General features: G+C 41.4%; 1 protein-coding gene across 2 annotated transcripts; it reads right to left on the bottom strand.

Annotated features, from left to right (window-relative positions):
- Positions 1-681: 681 nt before the first annotated feature.
- MPZL2 (myelin protein zero like 2) lies at positions 682-13,430 on the bottom strand. 2 transcript variants are annotated; one of them, XM_038536004.1, is made up of 6 exons: positions 13,094-13,417; positions 11,931-12,097; positions 11,448-11,658; positions 7,747-7,894; positions 4,620-4,695; positions 682-3,050 (listed from the first exon to the last, which is right to left on the bottom strand). In XM_038536004.1, exons 1-5 carry the CDS (start codon positions 13,149-13,151, stop codon positions 4,632-4,634), a joined length of 648 nt encoding a protein of 215 aa, XP_038391932.1. In that variant the 5' UTR covers positions 13,152-13,417; the 3' UTR covers positions 682-3,050; positions 4,620-4,631. The 2 variants fall into 2 exon arrangements, with proteins under 2 accessions (XP_038391932.1, XP_038391933.1); XM_038536005.1 differs by lacking the exon at positions 4,620-4,695 and having other exon boundaries at positions 13,094-13,430.
- Positions 13,431-18,202: the final 4,772 nt, after the last annotated feature.

Raw genomic sequence — 18,202 nt, 5'->3', positions numbered from 1 at the left:
AACGTGGCATCTTTCCAGAGCCACACCTTGAAAGGTGCTCTGAGTCCCGAGTAAGAGTTAATGATTCTCTTTTGCTTGACAATGAAGTAGGCCACAGACTTTGTAAAAAATTACAATTTATTTGTCTGGAATTCAGTGGTACTAAATAGTCTTGATCTTCCTACTCCTCATAAGTCTTTTTTTTTTTTTTACTCCCTACAGATTATTTTATTTGAACTGATTCAAAATAGGTTCCTATAAATTTAGAGCTAGAAAAGACCTAGATCATACAGGATCAGCCGATAGATAAAGATGTATTGGGCCTTCCTGAGGAATGTGTAGCTCAAGTGTCTTTGGTTCGTGGTGCGTGTAACTGTCGCAGCATCCGACTCAGGACCTGCATCAGTGTTTATTAAACTGCTGCTCACGGTGGCGATGATGAAATGACTACAACACAAAAATAGAGGGAAAAGGAACTGGATTTGGGTATCTTTGGGTGGGAAAAGTGAGCAACTCCTGTTTTCATAATGCTGGAAGTGACATGAAGAGAGGCTGTCCCATTCTTCTAAAAAAGAGATGGGGTGAAAAAAAAATAAGAGATGGGGTGGTACCCTGCTCCAATCGTTAGTCAACCGATCCTCTTGGAATCTCTGTGTATTTGATGAAAACAAGAGGGGAACAAAAGCAAGCTTCGGCTTTGGGGAAAGTTTAATACACTTTTATTTTTCAATTCCCGTTCCATTACCAGACTTGAAAGCTAGTCATTTTTCTCTATTAAGAAGGTAACAAAAGAGTACCAAACAGAATAGATGATACTCTTCTTTCAAAAGAGTTCCCAAACTAAATAGTTTGTCATACCCAATTCCCAGTTATCCAAGTCAATGTAGAATTCTGTGGAAATCCATACACATTTATTTATCCAGAATAAACGAATTTTATCCACTATTGACTTCTAGGCTCCCTATAAGAAAATTCTCAAGGAAAGGTAAAATATTTGACCATCTGATTTTTGATACTTGCTTTGTATAATCTGTAGATTTGTATATAAACAAATTATATAACTGATGATTCTTTATTACTAAAGGTTATTTACATATGTATTTAAAGCACAATAAAAAATAAATTACAGTACAAAACTTCTTTTTAGGAAGAAGATACTGCGGCAGCCCGGGTGGCTCAGCGGTTTAGCGCCACCTTCAGCCCAGGGCCTGATCCCGGAGACCTGGGATCGAGTCCCACGTCGGGCTCCCTGCATGGAGCCTGCTTCTCCCTCTGCGTGTGTCTCTACTTCTCTCTCCCTCGGCCTGTGTCTCTCATGAATAAATAAGTAAAGTCTTAAAAAAAAAAAAAATGGAAGAAGACACTGAACAACAGGGTCATATTAACCCCTGAATATTTAACCAAGAAACAAGCTACAAGTTTTGCTGCAAAGACTTTCCATGAGTTTTTAATTACTTAGTCATTACACTATGGAACATCATCCAGGCCATTTGTTTGAAAAAATACTGTTATTTCAAAAGTTGAATTATGGAGAAAAATAGAAAATGTGAGTTAAAGATAATATAGACCTTAAATCTAATTTTTAGTTTCAAAACTAAGTATTAAAACTACTTTTTATTGTAAGACAAAATGAGACAAGTATGGAATGAATTCAAAATCAAGGTTCATATGTAAATTGTACCCATTATTTTTAAAATACTCAAAAATATGTCAAGGTTCAGCATCTTTAAATACAGGTGACCTATTTCAAAATTCCAGTTTGTTAAGAGAAAGAGCATCTTTGGCCCAGTCAGTGAAAACTGAAAATATGAGACCATAAAGATGGGGTGAGGGGTGGGCAACTAAACTTTCAGATGTTTTCTATTTTTTTAATAAATGCTACTATACCTTAAGTTTGGAAGGACGCTGGGAGACTAAACACTTTTAAAAAGGACTCTTCTTTCCATAGCCCACTTACAAAGTTTGCTTTCTCTACTAGTATAAGGGAAAAAATGAATAGAGTTGGTTTCATATTGTTAGTTTTGCTATTTCTTTGTCCCATACCAAATCCTCCCTCCCACAAAGTAAGCAAGTAAATAAAAGCAAAAATAAAATAAAGGGAAAAAATAAATAATCTCATCCAGTTCTCAGAGCTTTATATAATACTGTACAAAATTAACATTTAGGGTTGATTTTTTTCACCAGCCCTAAATTTTTATAGTCGTAATATACTATTTCAGAATCCTTACATGTAACTGCTTAATGACTCCAGTCTGCAAGTGAGCAAAGATTTTGCTCTGTTGTTATAGATAGCTGAGTAGTAAGCTAAACAGTATCCACTGCTCATGAAAGACCTGCACCGTCAGTTTTCACAACACAGTGAAAAAGGTAACAAGTGATTCGTCCTAAAGTGGCATTTGTCAACCTACGAGCATTTATGTAAACTTTTCTAACTACTTTAACTACTTTATGATTTAGATTTGTGCTATTGTAAAACTTGGATCAATAATACAAAAAAACAAATGTCATCTAGGATACTGAAAGAAATTCAATAAAACAAGATGTGCCCCATACCTAAGGACAGCCATAAAAAATTAAACTGTTCTTTAACAGTTTAAGATTTTCTGTTAATCAATCAAAAACAGCTGAATTAGTTCACCCTCTAATTGAGAGTGAGAAGGAAAGAGTAAACACATTAACCTTAGCAGGAGTGTTACTCTAAAGGAAATGTCATGACAGACAAGATGGCTTTCATCTATTTGATACCACTGTATGTGTATACAATTAATAATCCACAAGGAGTGTTTAAGGGCAAAAATGTAACTTCTTAGTATAAACAGCTAAAAATGAGCATTTAAAAAAATATTTGCTCTCTGAAATTAAATAAAACCTTAGTAATGGGCTGTGTGTGAGTTTGTTGGTATCTACTCAAGAGGGCCCTATGCCAGTTCCAGAGAGATGTTGCTTATCTACATGGTTATGTACTGCAGCAGAGCTGGTTGGAAGACAGGTCACAACTGGAAAAGCCAAAGAAAAGCTTCCATCAACTTCAGCTTATCCTAGGGTTCTTGTTCTTGGGAATCTTCGGCCTCCTGAAATACAAAAATTTAAATGGATAATGCATTTGGGAAGAGTGCATAGAGGTACCTGGAATTATGAATTACATATATATTATTAGATATGTTCTCCACTATGAAAGAAAATATTTTTAATGTACTTGTTCTCCTCTTCAATTAACTTTTAAAAGATGTTTCCTGATCTTTATTACATAGTTCTCAGTGTCAGTGTCCTTAATCCATAGCCTCTGCCTTGCATGGACACTGGGATGATCCACAGCTCACTCATACCCATGCATGCCTTCTCTTTCTCTGTCTCTCTCCCTCTCCTTCTCCCTCCTTTTATTATAAACAAAATCAAGCACACAGAAAAATAGAAAAGAGTGTATAGAAATCACCCATCACCTGATTTTAAAGCATTTTGATATTATTTGCCATATATTTATTTGGCCTTTAATTTGTTATATATAAATGAATACATATACAAATTTACGTGTAATAAATTAATATTATATATAAATGTATGTTTAAAATAGGGTCACTTTCCTCTGTAACCACAATACCTTTATTATACCTAATAGAAATGAACAGTAATTCCCTAATATTATCCATATTCAAAATTTTCATATTCAAGACTCCCACTTGTCCCCCCTCAAATTTTTTTACAACTCGTTTGTTCAAATTAGTATCCATCCAGGGAGGACATCTAGTCATATTGCACTTGATTGTGTTAATTTCTTAAATTTATTTTCAGTTCCATCTTCATTTTCTATGACCCTAACTTGTTAGAGGATCTGCTTGGTTTTAAAAAGACAATAGAAAAAAAATAAAAATAAAAATAAAAAATAAAAATAAAATAAAATAAAAAAATAAAAAGACAATAGCCCTTGGTAAAATCTCTCTGATACCAAATTCTTCTGGGTTTACAATATAATCATTTCTCTCCATATTCTATTTTATAAATTCTTGAGGCCTTTCCCTGAAGCTTTAGCCTCCAAAAATGTGACTCTCTTTGCAAATAATAGTGGACCTACTTCAGAGAATAGAAAACATTCTGATGATACAAAAATTAAATCATCCTACCTATTAAGCATAATAAACCTGAAAACTGGAAAAAAAACTACACACTACTAAAAATAGATTCATGGTTCCAATAACTCAATGAAAGGAGTAGAAATGAATCCCAAGTAGTATAAAAGTTCTTTCTTAATGTCAGACATATCTGTTGAGTCATTCTCTTGATGCCATGATTGTTTTAAAACAAAACAAGTAGATATTACTTCTTTCATTTAAAAAAATAAAGATTTATTTACATGCTGAAAGTGAATTTATTATTCTCGGTTATGGTAAGCATAACCACAAGGCCTCAAATAATCTTAGAATTCTCCCATCTTCAATGGCAGCAGGGTCTAACTGCCTCATTCTTTGCACAAAACAAAAAAGAGGAACTGTCCATAACACTAATAGAAGACTTTTATCTCCCTGACCCAGCTTCTCTAATTTCGTGTAGAAAACACCAAACAGTCCTAAAATCTGGGAAATCCACCTTAGAGATGGACCAGACAAGAAAGCTAAGGAAAGAAATCAACCATCTATGAGCCTCACCATGTAAGAATGTTAGTCTATGTCTTCTAAATAAACAGAGACCTTTTTTTCTTGGTTAAGCCTTTCCTCTTCTTTTCTGTAACAAAGAAGCAGAAACCAACTTCAGGTGAAAATAACAAGAAGCAAGGGAGGCAAATCTTAGAAAACTTTGGGGAATGTATCCCCCCACCCCATTTTGAGAAGCGTTACATGTATCTGGGAATGGATCCAAGTTCACAGAGAGCTAAACCACTAGTGCCATCTATCTAATAATACACATGCCTCCACATGACCCTGGGTATCTGAACTTCTACATTCTTCAGAATACTTTTAGACGGGAATACAATTTGGAAACTTGAAGGATTTAAAGAAGACACCTTAGTTTATCATTAGTATCCAGCCCCTAATTCCATTCCTTATTCAGAAAAAAAAAAAAAAAAAAAAAAAGTTTTGTGTTGACCTAAAAGTCATCTTTATTCCTTTGTAGTCAAACTCTAAAGTCGGAATTGGGTTTATTCGGCTCCATAAAATCAATTGTATTTACTTCAGTAAATATTTCTTGAGGAAAAGAAACAAATGGTGCTGGGACAACTGGAAAAATGCAAAAGAATGAATTTAGACTCCTACTTCACTCCATATACAAAAATTAACTCAAAATGAATCAAAGACCTACCATAAGAGTTAAAACTGTAAAACTCTGAGAAGAAAGCAAGCACAAATCTCCATGGCTTTGGATTAAGCAATGATTTCTTAGATATGACACCAATAGCAGAAGCAACAAAAGAAAAAATAGATGAATTGGACTTCATCAAAATTAAAAAGTTCTGTGCTTCAAGGAACATGAAGAAAGTGAAAAGGCAACCCACAAAAACAACCCAACTTTTAAATGGGCAAAACATTTGAATAGATAGATCTCCAAATAAGATATGCAAATGACCAATAAACACATAGAAAGATTTTTAGCATCATTAGTCATTAGGAAAATGCAAATCAAAACCTCAGTGACATATAACTCCACACCCACTAGGTGGCTATAATCAAAAGATCAGACAAGTGTTGTCAAGGATATGGACAAATTGGAAGCTCATACATTGGTGATGGAAGTATAGAATGATGTAGCTGTCTTTTACAACAGTCTGGCAATCCCTCAAAAAGGTAAACAGAGAGTTACCATGTCTTCCAACAATTCCACTCCTAGGTATATACCAGGAGAATTAAAAACAAATATCTTAGGGGCTCAGTGAGTTGGGCATCTGCCTTCTATTCAGGTCATGATCTTGGGGTCCTGGGACTGAGCCCCACGTTGAACTCCCTACTCAGCAGGGAGTCTGCTTCTCCCTCTATTCTCTCTCTCTCTCAAATAAATAAATAAAATCTTAAAAATATATATATGTCTATACAAAAATTTATAAATAAATGTTCATAGCAGCATTAGTCATACTGGCCAAAAAGTAGAGAAAATCTAAGTGTCCGTCAATTGAATGGATAAACAAAATGTGGTATGTATGTGACATGGAATATTATACCGCCATAAAAAAGAATGCAGTACTACTACCATATGCTCTACATGGATGAACTTTGAAAATATTCTACTAAGTCAAAGAAGTAGACATAAAAGGCCACACTGTATGATTTATATGAAATGTCCAGAATAAGTATAGGAATGCTGGCCACACTGGCTGCCTCTTTGACCCACCCTCTTCTTGTAGTGTGCTTAATGACCTCTTCAGGGCTACAAGTTCTAGAGTAATGTATAAGATATAATGTAAAAGATGAATGTACAAACTCCACACTCACATTCCAAACACCAGAATGCCCAGCGAGTCTATTCCTGATTTCAGTGGGCCTATTAAGATACTGGTGCAGATATCAGTTTTCTGCAGAGGCACAGATGGTGCCAGAAGGTCTGCTAAACTTTAGCGATCACTCACGTGTATGAGAACACTCCCCACACATCCCGCTCCTTTAAAACCAGCAAACTAAACGTGGGACTTCTGAGAAGACTAGCTGTGTAGACTAGTTGTCCAGGTGGCAATCCTCCTGACCCTCCCTGTCAGTAAGTCACTCAACATTAAACTCTGTGTATTCCGTATGGAGTTGCCTGCTTTGTTTTTCAGCTTCAAAATGCCTTCTCATTTCGGGGGCACTTAAGTTCTCCTCGCCTTTGAACAATAGGAAAATCTATAGAGACAGAATGTAGATTAGTAGTTGTCAGGGGCAGGTGGAAGGGGACAATGGTGATGGCTAAGGGAATGGAGTTTCTTTTAGGGATGACGAAAATTCTGGAATTAGTGGGTGATAATTACACAACTTTGTGAATATTAAGAAGGTGAATGTTAGGGACGCCTGGGTGGCTCAGTGGTTGAGCTTCTGCCTTCAGCTCAGGGTGTGAACCCAGGGTCGGCTCAAGTCCTGCATCAGACTCCTTTCAGGAAGCCTGCTTCTCCCTCTGCCTGTGTCTCGCCTCTCTCTCTCATGAATAAATAAAATCTTAAAAAATAGTGTGTCTCTCATGAATAAATAAAATCTTAAAAAAAAAAGTGAGTGTTTATAGTAGGTAAATTTCATCTCAAAAAAATATTTATTGAGCACCTTCTATCAGCATGGTTGACTTTCCATAGTGCCCATGCTGACTGCCCAGGGGTTCTTACAAATGTACACTTTACATTAGAAATAAGCAATATCTTGGGCGGCCCGGGTGGCTCAGCGGTTTAGTGCCACCTTCAGCCTGGGGTGTGATCCTGGAAACCCGGGATCGAGTCCCACGTTGGGCTCCCTGCACGGAGCCTGCTTCTCCCTCTGCCTGTGTCTCTGCCTCTCTCTCTCTCTCTCTGTCTTCATGAATAAATAAAATCTTTTAAAAAAAATAGAAGTAAGCAATATCCTAGAAAAGCTTTACATAATCAGATTCTGATAACATTAAATCCTTCATAATAAAGCCTACAATGAAATCTTCTATAAAATTAAGAAAGCTTTTGTAAAGTTACTAAATCACACCCTAATTTATCCATCCTGTGAATTTGAATTCTTTCCCAAGACTTACTCAGAGGGAAGAACATCTGTTCCACAATCTTTTAGCTCAAGTGTAAAATACCAAAAGTCATGATAAAAGAGCATTAAAAGACTTCTCAGAACTTCCCAGCCTTACGGTCTTATCTCCACCACTTTATGAGCTCTTTCAGCCCATCGCTTCTTCCGAAAATGCTGGACGAGGACCACCACGATTACTATTATGACCATCAGTGCACAGGCAGAGCCAATGGCCAGAGCCAGGAAGTAGATCTCAGAGAAGCGGACTGTAAGGAGAAAAAGGGAATCTCATGTTTCTAAAAAGAGAAGGAACATGATGAAATCTAAAGAGATAAAGATGTATTTTCATCATTAAATGGAATCTTCCTTTCTCCTGCTGTATTACCTTGTGAATTCTAGTAGCAATAAGAAAGCCATGCAGACTACTTTAGTGGTTCTCAAACTGTGATCCCAGAAGTAACAGCAGCACTCTTAAAAACTTTGAAATGCAAATTATCCGGCACCTCCTGAATTCCAGGTAGGGCCCGGAAAATCTGTTTTAACAGGTCCTCCAAGTTATTCTGACATAGGCTAAAACTTTGAGAACCTCTGAGCCAGTGGAACCACCTAGGGGGGTAAGTTTATTGCTGAGCTAATCAAATCCAGCACCCAAACTGTTTCTCCTGGATTCCCTCTCACCTCTGGCATTCGGTCGGTCATTATCCAACTTATTAAGGGCCTAGTATGTTCAGACATCTTGATAATTGCAAAGCCAAAAAAGACATTACCTCCAAGGAACTCATGCCCACTGGGAAGATAAGCAAGGAAATCAGTAACCATAGTCTAGTAGATAAAACGATGCAAGAAGGAGCACAGAGGGAAAGATCCCTGGGTCTCCTGTCTTTTAGTTCAATTTCTGATTTAAACATCAGTTAAGCTCAGGGCGCCTGGGCAGCTTAGTCAGTTAAGCATCTGCCTTCAGCTCAGATCATGATCTTGGGGTCCTGGGATGGAGCCCCAAGTCCCTGCTCAGCGGGAACTGAGGGCATCTGCTTCCCCTTTTTCCTCTGTGCTCTCTCCCCTTCTCATGCTCTCTCTCTCAAATAAATAAATAAGTAAATAAATAAATAAATTCTTTTAAAAATTAAATAAATAAACTCCAGTAAACTCTCAGAGCCAGAAAAGACATTAGAAAATGTCTAGCCCAGGGGTTCCCAGCCTGGAGTCTGTGAAGAACGACGGGGAGAGAGGGGAGCCACAAGCCCACAAACCCCCCCATATCATATTGTGTGTGTTTATTTTTGTGGGAAGCAGAGCCCTGGCTTTCATTAGATTCTCAGAGTAGTGATCACAGTCCATCTAAAAACCGTGTGTTCTTGTCTAACCCGTTCATGCAGGTTAGATGCAGATGAATTCAGACACTGAGGTCCAAGGACATTCCATTACTTCCCTCGGTACTCAAATGACTTCTCCAGGGTTACAGAGCCCTCTTGATGGGGCCCCGAAGGATGATACTAGGAATGAAAGGAGGAAATCTATCACTTTATAGCTTATGCATTTTGGGCAGTAACATAATGTGTTGGTTAAGAGCACACACCAGAGAGAGGTTAAAATACCAGGTCCTCCATTTACTAGCTGTATGATTTGGGGTAATTAACTTATTTGAGCCTCAGTTTCCTCAAGTTATTAAATAGGAGTAAAAATATCCATTTCTTAACTTCTTATTAAGAAAACTACTCCTGGGGCACCTAACTGGCTCAGTGGTTGAGTGTTTGCCTTCAGCTCAGGCCGTGATCCCAGGGCCTGGGATAGAGTCCTGCTCAGGCTCCCTGGGGGAAGCTTTCTTCTCCATCTGCCTATGTCTCTGCCTCTTTCTCTTTGTCTCTCAAGAATAAATAAATAAAAATCTAAAAAAAAAGAAGAAAGGAAAAAGAAAGAAAGAAAACTATTCCTGGGGCACCTGCCTGGCTCAATCAGAAGAGCACACAACTCTTGATCTCAGGGTTATGGGTTCAAGCACTACATTGTGTGTAGAGATCACTAAAATAAATAAACTAAAAAAAATTGTGTAAATTGTTCTATGCTGTGCCTACATAAGATAAACACTCAATACATGGTAACTATTATGGGATGCCTGGGTGGCTGAGCAGTTGAGCGTCTGCCTTTGGCCCAGGTCGTGATCCCGGGGTCTGGGGATTGAGTCCTGAGTCAGGCTCCCTGCAAGGAGCCTGCTTCTCCCTCTGCCTATGTCTCTGCTTCCCTGTGTGTCTCTCATGAATAAATAAATAAAAATCTTTCAAATCTAAATATATATAATATATTATATATATATTAAGAACTTTTTTTTCAGTGCAAGTCAGAGTTTGGGGAATTTTTGCATTCATTATCTCATTTTATGCTCACCGTAATCCTCGCTATATTATTCTCACTATAAGGAGAGAAGAAAAAGATTTATTGACAGTTGGTAAACAATAACAGCAACTCAAACCCAGATTTACAACTCTGAAGTTTTATGGCCTTGGATCTTTGTTACCTGGCACAGTTTCCAGGTTTGCCTCTACAGGACTGCAAACAATAGGGTGCACTCATTTAGAGTACAGTTTTGAAGTCAAAATGCTTGGGTTTGGGCAGCCTGGGTGGCTCAGCGGTTTAGTGCTGCCTGCAGCCCAGGGCCTGATCCTGGAAACCTGGGATCAAGTCCCGCGTCAGGCTCCCTGCATGGAGCCTGCTTCTCCCTCTGCCTGTGTCTCTGCCTCTCTCTTTCTCTCTCTCTATGTGTGTCTCATGAATAAATAAATAAAATCTTTAAAAAAAAAAAAAAAGAAAGAAAGAAAAGAAAAATGCTTGGTTTTGAGTTCTAAATGATTCCATGTATCAGCTCCATGAATTTGTTTTTTTTTTTTTTAATTTTTTTTTTTATTTATTTATTTATGATAGTCACAGAGAGAGAGAGAGAGGCAGAGACACAGGCAGAGGGAGAAGCAGGCTCCATGCACCCACCGGGAGCCTGATGTGGGACTCGATCCCGGGTCTCCAGGATCACGCCCTGGGCCAAAGGCAGGCACCAAACCGCTGCGCCACCCAGGGATCCCCCAGCTCCATGAATTTGGACAAGTGATTTAATCTCTATGAGCCTCAGCTTCCTAAGTGCACCATAAACTGATGTGCTATATAAAGATTAAATAACAAATGCAAAGCCACCGGCATGTAGGAAGTTCTCAATAAATGATAGCTGTCATTATCAGTATCTGTCGCCTAGGGTGGTTGTGTGAATTAAATGAGCTAGTATGGGGGATTCCTGGGTGGCTCAGAGGTTTAGTGCCTGCCTTTGGCCCAGGATGTGATTCTGAAGTCCCGGGATCGAGTCCCACATCAGGCTCCCTGCATGGAGCCTGCTTCTCCCTCTGCCTGTGTCTCTGCCTCTCTGTGTCTCTCGTGAATAAATAAAAAAATACTTTTTTAAAAAATGAGCTAGTACGGGTCAAGCGCAGGACAGTGCCTGGCACAGAGTAGGTACTCAACAAGTATCTGGTGAATAAATGAGTGAATGAACAGATCTATTGTCAGCCTTTTATCAGAGAACTGCTTCCTCTCCCTTTTACAATCTCAATGCCATTTCTGTAACAGATTCCCTTGGTCTGTTTGCTTAACTCTCTGTTTCTTTCCACAACCAAACAAAGCCTTTCTCTTTTTACCCCACGACTCTTCGGTCTCCCTCTGTAGATCGCAGATCTGAAGGGCCAGCCCTGCTCTCTACTCTTCCAGCCATCACAAAAGATCACCCCGTCTGTTCTACAAGCTCTCACGCTTCCCAAAACCATTTTCCCCTGCACGACCTACCAGTGTGCACAACGCTGAGCCGAATCTCCCCTACCAGCCCATCAACGTCAGGTGGATTCTTCACCTGGCAGGTATATGTCCCATTGTCATCAAATTGCAGCTTCCACAGCATGATGGAGACATCGTACCGCTCAGGGTTCCCGTCCCAGACCACCCGATCCTTGAAACGCCCACTCATGGGTTTGAAGGGATCCACATGGTAGTAGAACACCTGGAAGGGAGAAGTGGCCAAAGGTCTTCTTCAGTACCTGGGCAAGGAGGCTGAGCTGGAGGGGGCCAGCCTCACTGCCCCACCTGCACTCTCCTCCAAGAACCTCCCGCTTTCCCGTTGACCGACCCTCTCCATTCTGTTGGTCTCTGTCCCAAGAATTGTTTCTCTGCTTCACCCTGCACTTGTTGCCAAGAAGAGCACAGGAAGGGCAAGGAGAGGAGGACCTGCTTCCCAACCAAGGGTCCCCTGGCCAATGATGATAATCTACTTACAAACTGCTCGGGCCCCCCCTCTCGAGGCCGGAAGTTCCAGGTCACTGTCAGAGCATCACTCACGGGGGCAAAGCTGGAGAAAGTGCATTTTAACCGAACATCTGTCCCGTTGACAGCCTCTAGCGCTTGGGAGGTGTAAATTTCCACAGCCGCTATGGGCCAAAGGGCTGTCGCAAAGGAAAAGAAAAGGAAGATGTGTATTAGGAGAATTTCTGCTGACACTGCCTGAAATAGATGTCTAAGTGAGGCACGAAACTGAACTGAGATGCCCCAGTTCTCCAACTTACTTCACCCTGAGTCTGCACACTCCCACTTACATGCAACCATGACCTTGCCATGCCTATAACAACAGCGAGCCGTCTTAGTGAGCTCATTGTCTCCACAGCACCATACCCTCGCCTCACGGTACCCACCCCAAACGGTTCTAACAAACTATAAACGTCGGCAAAGAAAATTCAAAGCAGAAACAAACAACTGAAAAAAAATCAAAAGTAATCCTAACATGAATTAGACATGTTTTCAGATGAAGCATTATGTGTTGTATGTGTGTGTATAATGGTCCCCTAGAAGCTTTCCAGAAAGAGTCCTGGTTAGGTTATGATTTCATACTGTTCCTCATCTTCTGCAGAAATTGAATTAATCGACCCCAGACAGTTTCTGCTTGCACCCCTGGAACCTGTATACCACGTGGCTTTCTTTTTTTTAACACGATATTTGCATTTAGAGCTTGCGCACTTTGGGGCAGTTGCAAAAATTACCGGAGGGTCTTTCTTCTTTCAGCTTTCCCAGGGTTGCTGCGAGTCCCAGAGAAGACCCGCACACAGAAACCCAAGTGCCAAGTCCTGCCTGCATTGGGAAGTTGAGAGTAGACACACACACACACACACACACACACACACACACACAGTTTGTAACCTGAGATTAGAAAGCCTTCTCTGTGCCGGAATCACTAGCAGCGGAAACACACTTAAACCTGTTTGTCCAAAATCAGTTCTCCAAAACCAACCCACCAACTTCAGTTTCAGTAAAGTCAAAACCTGAGTGAACTGCCACCATGGCTCAGGCTCCCCCCACAAAACTCTCGCAACTTCTGAGATAATTAGCTAACTTTGTGGGGTCAGCAGTGAAGGAGGACACGCGGAGAGACGCCCACCTGTCCTTACCTGTGAGCTGTATGCCAAGGAGAAGCAGCCCAGCACGCGAAGTGCTCTTGCCATACATGAGGGAACCCAGCCCTGGCCCCAGAGACCAGACCGGGCAGACCGATGGCTCCAGCACCCTGCCACGGCCACTCCAGTAAGAACAAGCACCGAGTTTTCCCAGAGACCAGAGCCAGTCCCTCACCTATTGGGAAGCTGAGTGCCAGGGCCTGTGACTCATCCCTGCTCTGCCGGTGCACTTCCTGGAATGAAAGGTGGGGCCTCAGCTCCCTACGCCCTCCTTCTTTTCCTCCCTCCCGCCCTCTCTATTCTACAAGCAGTCTGTCTGCACAAGTTCCAAACTCCGCACTCCGCTCTTTACTTTCCAGTCAATCTGCTTGGGCTCTGGCCTCTGGATGGCCTCAGAAACAGCCAGAGGAGGTGGTGTGCCAGCCTGAACCGTCCCAGGCTGCTTTGGGTTTGGCCCACACACACTGCTTTTTCTAAGCGGGCTTCTGGCTTGCCTGGGAAATAAATGTTGAAACCGCCTTGCTGTGATTCCACTTCCCAAAGCATCTCCCTGGGGCCACAGGAGCCTAGACTGGATGCATGACTCCAAAGCAATCAGTATTCCTTAAGACTCTCTCTGGACAAAATGTCCTGCCTCTTATACCCTCAGTCTCAGTCAAATGTTACCACAAGGATCTCTGCATCTTTCCCAGCTTGGAGCTTTCCCTGACACCCACCTAAAATAAACTAACCCAGGGCGCCTGGGTGGCTCAGTGGTGGAGCATCTGCCTTCAGCTCAGGTCATGATCCTGGGGTTCTGGGATGGAGTCCCGCATTGGGCTCCACGCAAGAAGCCTGCTTCTCCCTCTGCTTATGTCTCTGCCTCTCTGTGTCTCTCATGAATAAATAAATAAAATCTATAAATCAATCAATAAATAAAATAAACTGACCCAAACAAATCTCAATGTGTAATGATCCCTCCACGTCAAAGAACTTAAAGAAGAAGCAGGACATCACCCCTGCTTGTTTAACCTCCTATCTTAATCCAGTTCACCTCTACAATACTCCCATAAAGTGTTCTCATTTTTCCAGAGAGAATACTAAGAGCCCAGAGAAAGTAAGTGATTTGCCCAAGGTGGCACAGCCAAGAGGTAGCAAAACTGGAATTTATCTGACCTTAAGTCCAATGCTCTTGCTGCAAAATTACACCCGGCGTGAACCATTAGACCCAGAAGACACTCAAGGAAAAGGTTTTCATAATAACTTTTCTGTGCCTCATTTTTCATCTGCCATTTTTAGGGCAGCCATCTGTCTGAAAAAATCTGAAGAACTGAGGACTTTAAATGAGAAAAGGTGCCTCCCTGTCTGGAAAGAGGGTGGCTAATTGTTACAGATTAACGACACAGCACTGCAAAACAGCCGAAGACAAATGAAGATTACACATGAAGTGAAGAAATAGGCTTGAGCAGGAGCCTAACCCTGAACAGAAACAGATTAGCCTAATCTCTGAATCAGCAACCTAGAAACTCTAGTGATTCCTGGTTAAACCCTGGAACGGAGAAGTGGCCAGAAAAGGGAGAGGAAGGAGGCAGGTTGACTGGAAAGGGCAAAACTTCATAGAGGGAAGAAAATTCTACTAAGGGACAGGCAGCATACAGAAATGGGAAAGAAAAGCCAGAAAGATAAAGAAAAGCAGCAGGAGAAATGTCATGATTGTGGGGCAAAAAAAGAAAATGAGAAAAAAAAGAGAAAAAAACGATAAACAACAAACAACAGTTGTTAGAACAGAGAAACCCAAGGGCTACCCCAAATGAAGATCAGCGGGGCCCTAGCATGAATTTTTTATTTAGATGAGTGTTCCTGAAAATAGAGTGGCTCCTTTGTCAGCTTCTAGGTCAGAGATCAACCTAAAATCAGAATGCTGGGGAAAATCTTCAAAATGGTGATGGGATAAAATAGAGAGGCTCTCTGGTATGTAGGTCTGTAGAGTTCAGCTCCAGGAGCCCAAAAGAAAAGCAGTGGAGGAAACTCGATCCTCTTTGTCGGCTTTCAACTTGCAGAGAAATGCAGCTCTAAAGGAGGAGGGGGGGGGGGGGGGGGGGGGGGGGGGGGGGGGGGCAAAGCCTGAGGTTTTGAAGTCTAGAGCAAATTGCAAACTTTGGTGAGAGGTAGAGTTACCAAAGAGCTCAAGGACACAGAAAAAGCAGCAGGAGAGGAATCAGGGCAGGCAGCCCTGAACAAACTGCCTGTTGTCAGGAGCAGAGGACTCTCTCTGCCCCCAGGTAGCCAGATGCCGTGTGAGCTGGCCGCCAGCCCTGCTCTGAGGGTCCCCAGCTCCTCAGATCCCACTCAGAGGCAGAGTTCAAGTTCCTGGCTTTCGGCCCAGCAACGCCCAATTTCTTCCTGTTAACAGGAGTGGCTCCAGAGTCATCCCATTCCCTTCCCTGGGAGGGGAGGGAGGAGACCAAGGGCTGGACTCCTTTAGTGGAGAAAACAATGAGTAAACAGGACATTTGCCCTTGAGTCCCCAGGGTGCCTCTCACAGGGCTGTGATCAAAACTGGAGGCATAGGGGCACCTGGGTGGCTCAGTGGTTGAGTATCTGCCTTTGGCTCAAGTCATGAGCCCAGGGTCCTGGGATCGAGTCCTGCATCAGGCTCTCCACAGGGATCCTGCTCCTCCCTCTGCCTATGTCTCTGCCTCTCTCTCTGTGTCTCTCATGAATAAATAAATAAAATCTTTAAAAAAAAAAAAAACTGGAGGCATCTAGCTAAAGGATGCTTCGTGCCTAGGAAAAGGAGAAACGAAGAAGAGAGAAATGTTAGAAACATCACTTTTTTTTCCCTAAACTTTTCCGGAGAAAAATCCAGATTATCATTAAAATTGATGGAGTACCAAGAGTTGTGAAAGCACCTCGTCTGTCCCAAACCCCTCCATGCTTCCCAAAAATATTTCTAATAGGGTACCTAGAAACCCACTGACGAGGAGGAAACTCATCCCAAGGGACTCAAAAGATAGAAAGGACAACTGGCCAGTATCAATATTTGTAAAAACTGTCATCTTCACATGCAAGACAAAAATGTGTTGTTGGCTTTTTTTTCCACCACAAAATAAAATTAGCAAGGGAAGCAAGTAATTGAGCTCTTAGGGTGGTTCAAATAAAGCATTTGTTTACTCAAAAACTTTCTGTCCATATGTTTTCTTATTAGGAAAGATTATAATTAATTTTTGTTATATGCTAGGCAAGACATATAATATAGAATAAGACATATCTGCCCAGGGAGAAAAATCAGAGTCCAAAGAAGATTTTGGGAGGTGCAATGTGTATGTTAACAAATACTCACCATATTTGTGACTGGGGGGAGGGGCGGAGAGAATTCCAAGCAGACACCACACCCCTGCATAGAGCCCCACGTGGGGCTCGATCTCACGACCCTGAGATCGTGATCTGAGCCATAATCAAGAGTCAAATGCTTAACCAACTGAGCTATCCAGGTGTCCCTGAAATGTGTCCTTGAAGGACAAACAGGAATTCTGGAGAGAAAAGAGAAACAGAGGCACTCGTGTTGAAACAAATGGGAGGGGAATGGGCAGGAAATGTGGTCTCTGCGGGGGCCTGCAAATGATTTCTCCGGCTCAGGCAGGAGTGGCAGGCTAGGAGGCTGGAGAGAGAGGCCAGGCCAGAGGCTGAGGGGGTCCTCATTCTCCATCCTAGGGAGTACAGACTTGATCCTGACAAATACACCATTTGGAAGTAGCTAATGTATGACCCAAAAAGAGAGGAATTACTCTGGTATTTACCAGACCATTGAAAATAATGAGGAAAAGCCTTGGGATCTCAACTACCATGTACTCTACCAACTTTCTCATAGGCTCACTAGCCTGGGAGCCAGAATGAAAAGTACAAACTTAATACCCACCTTCAGAAGACGCAGGGACTCCCAGCCATCCCTACCAACAATAGTGTCAATTTATAGCTCCTTTCTTTCTCTTCTCTTCTTTTCTTTTCTTTTCTTTTTCTTTTCCTTTTCTGTCTTTCTTTCTTTACTTATTTATTTCTTTTTTCTTTTTTTTTTTTTTTTTTTGAAACTTCTGGTGAGCTTCTCAAAGATGAGAGAGGGAAGCTGGGATATAGATGATAGGTGGGCTCTCAGCCCAAAAGAAGCCATGTGTTCCCCTTGGTTCCCCTCCTTGCCTCCTTGCCTTGCATTCTCTAGAGATATTTATTCCAAAGCCAAGTCTGGATCTGAGACTGAGCTCTAATAGCTTAGAAAAACCACAGGAGGGAACGGCTTTCCATCTCCCCACCTCACAGCAGCTTTTATACCTCCCCAGTAAAGCCCCGGGCTCCTTTCTTAATTACAGAGAAGGGGTATTGTGCTTTTATTAACCAGCCCATGGAAGTGACTCTGAAGTTTAACCCTTCCCTTACTCTGGAGAACAGCTAGATGGCTTTGCACAGGGTGGGAGAGATGGGTGTCTTTGAAGATAACCGAAGGAACTCCCTGTTCACCATAGGTACCACATCGAAATAATAGGTGAGAATTTACCTTTACATCATGTTTATTGATGAGCATAGTATCTTCTGGTTACCATGACTAATATTCGTTCTTAGGAAGTTAATTCATTTCCTGAGAAAAGACACAGCCATTTCCTTTTCTTTTTTTTTCCTACTATACACTGGGAGGCATGAGGCAAGAGTTTGACTCCCACTTGCTTAGACCCAAATGGACACTGGGCCACTGACTAGCTGTGGGGCCTTGGGCAGATAATTTCATTCTCTATGCCTCGATTATGTCATATGTAAAATGAGAATAGTAATATCTGCCGCATAGGCTTGGTGTAAGAATCAGATGAAATACTGTATTTAAATACAGCTCTGTGCTCAGTGCCCATAGAAAAACAAGATCTGGTTGTTTGTGATTATACTCAGTTAAGATATTGAAAACTGCTCCCATGACCACTTTGGGAGGAGGTCTGAGAGTTTCTTATAAAAGTTTCATATAAAGCTAACCACCAAAAAAAACAAAAAACAAAAAACAAAAAAAACAAAAAAAAAAAAAAAAACAAAGAAAGCTAACCACCTTAGCAATTCCACTCCCAGGTATTTATCCAAGAGAAATGA

The sequence above is a fragment of the Canis lupus genome, chromosome 5 (genome assembly GCF_011100685.1).
Source record: "Canis lupus familiaris isolate Mischka breed German Shepherd chromosome 5, alternate assembly UU_Cfam_GSD_1.0, whole genome shotgun sequence".
NCBI classification, from domain to species: domain Eukaryota; kingdom Metazoa; phylum Chordata; class Mammalia; order Carnivora; family Canidae; genus Canis; species Canis lupus.
This window is presented reverse-complemented; position numbering and strand designations above follow the sequence as displayed.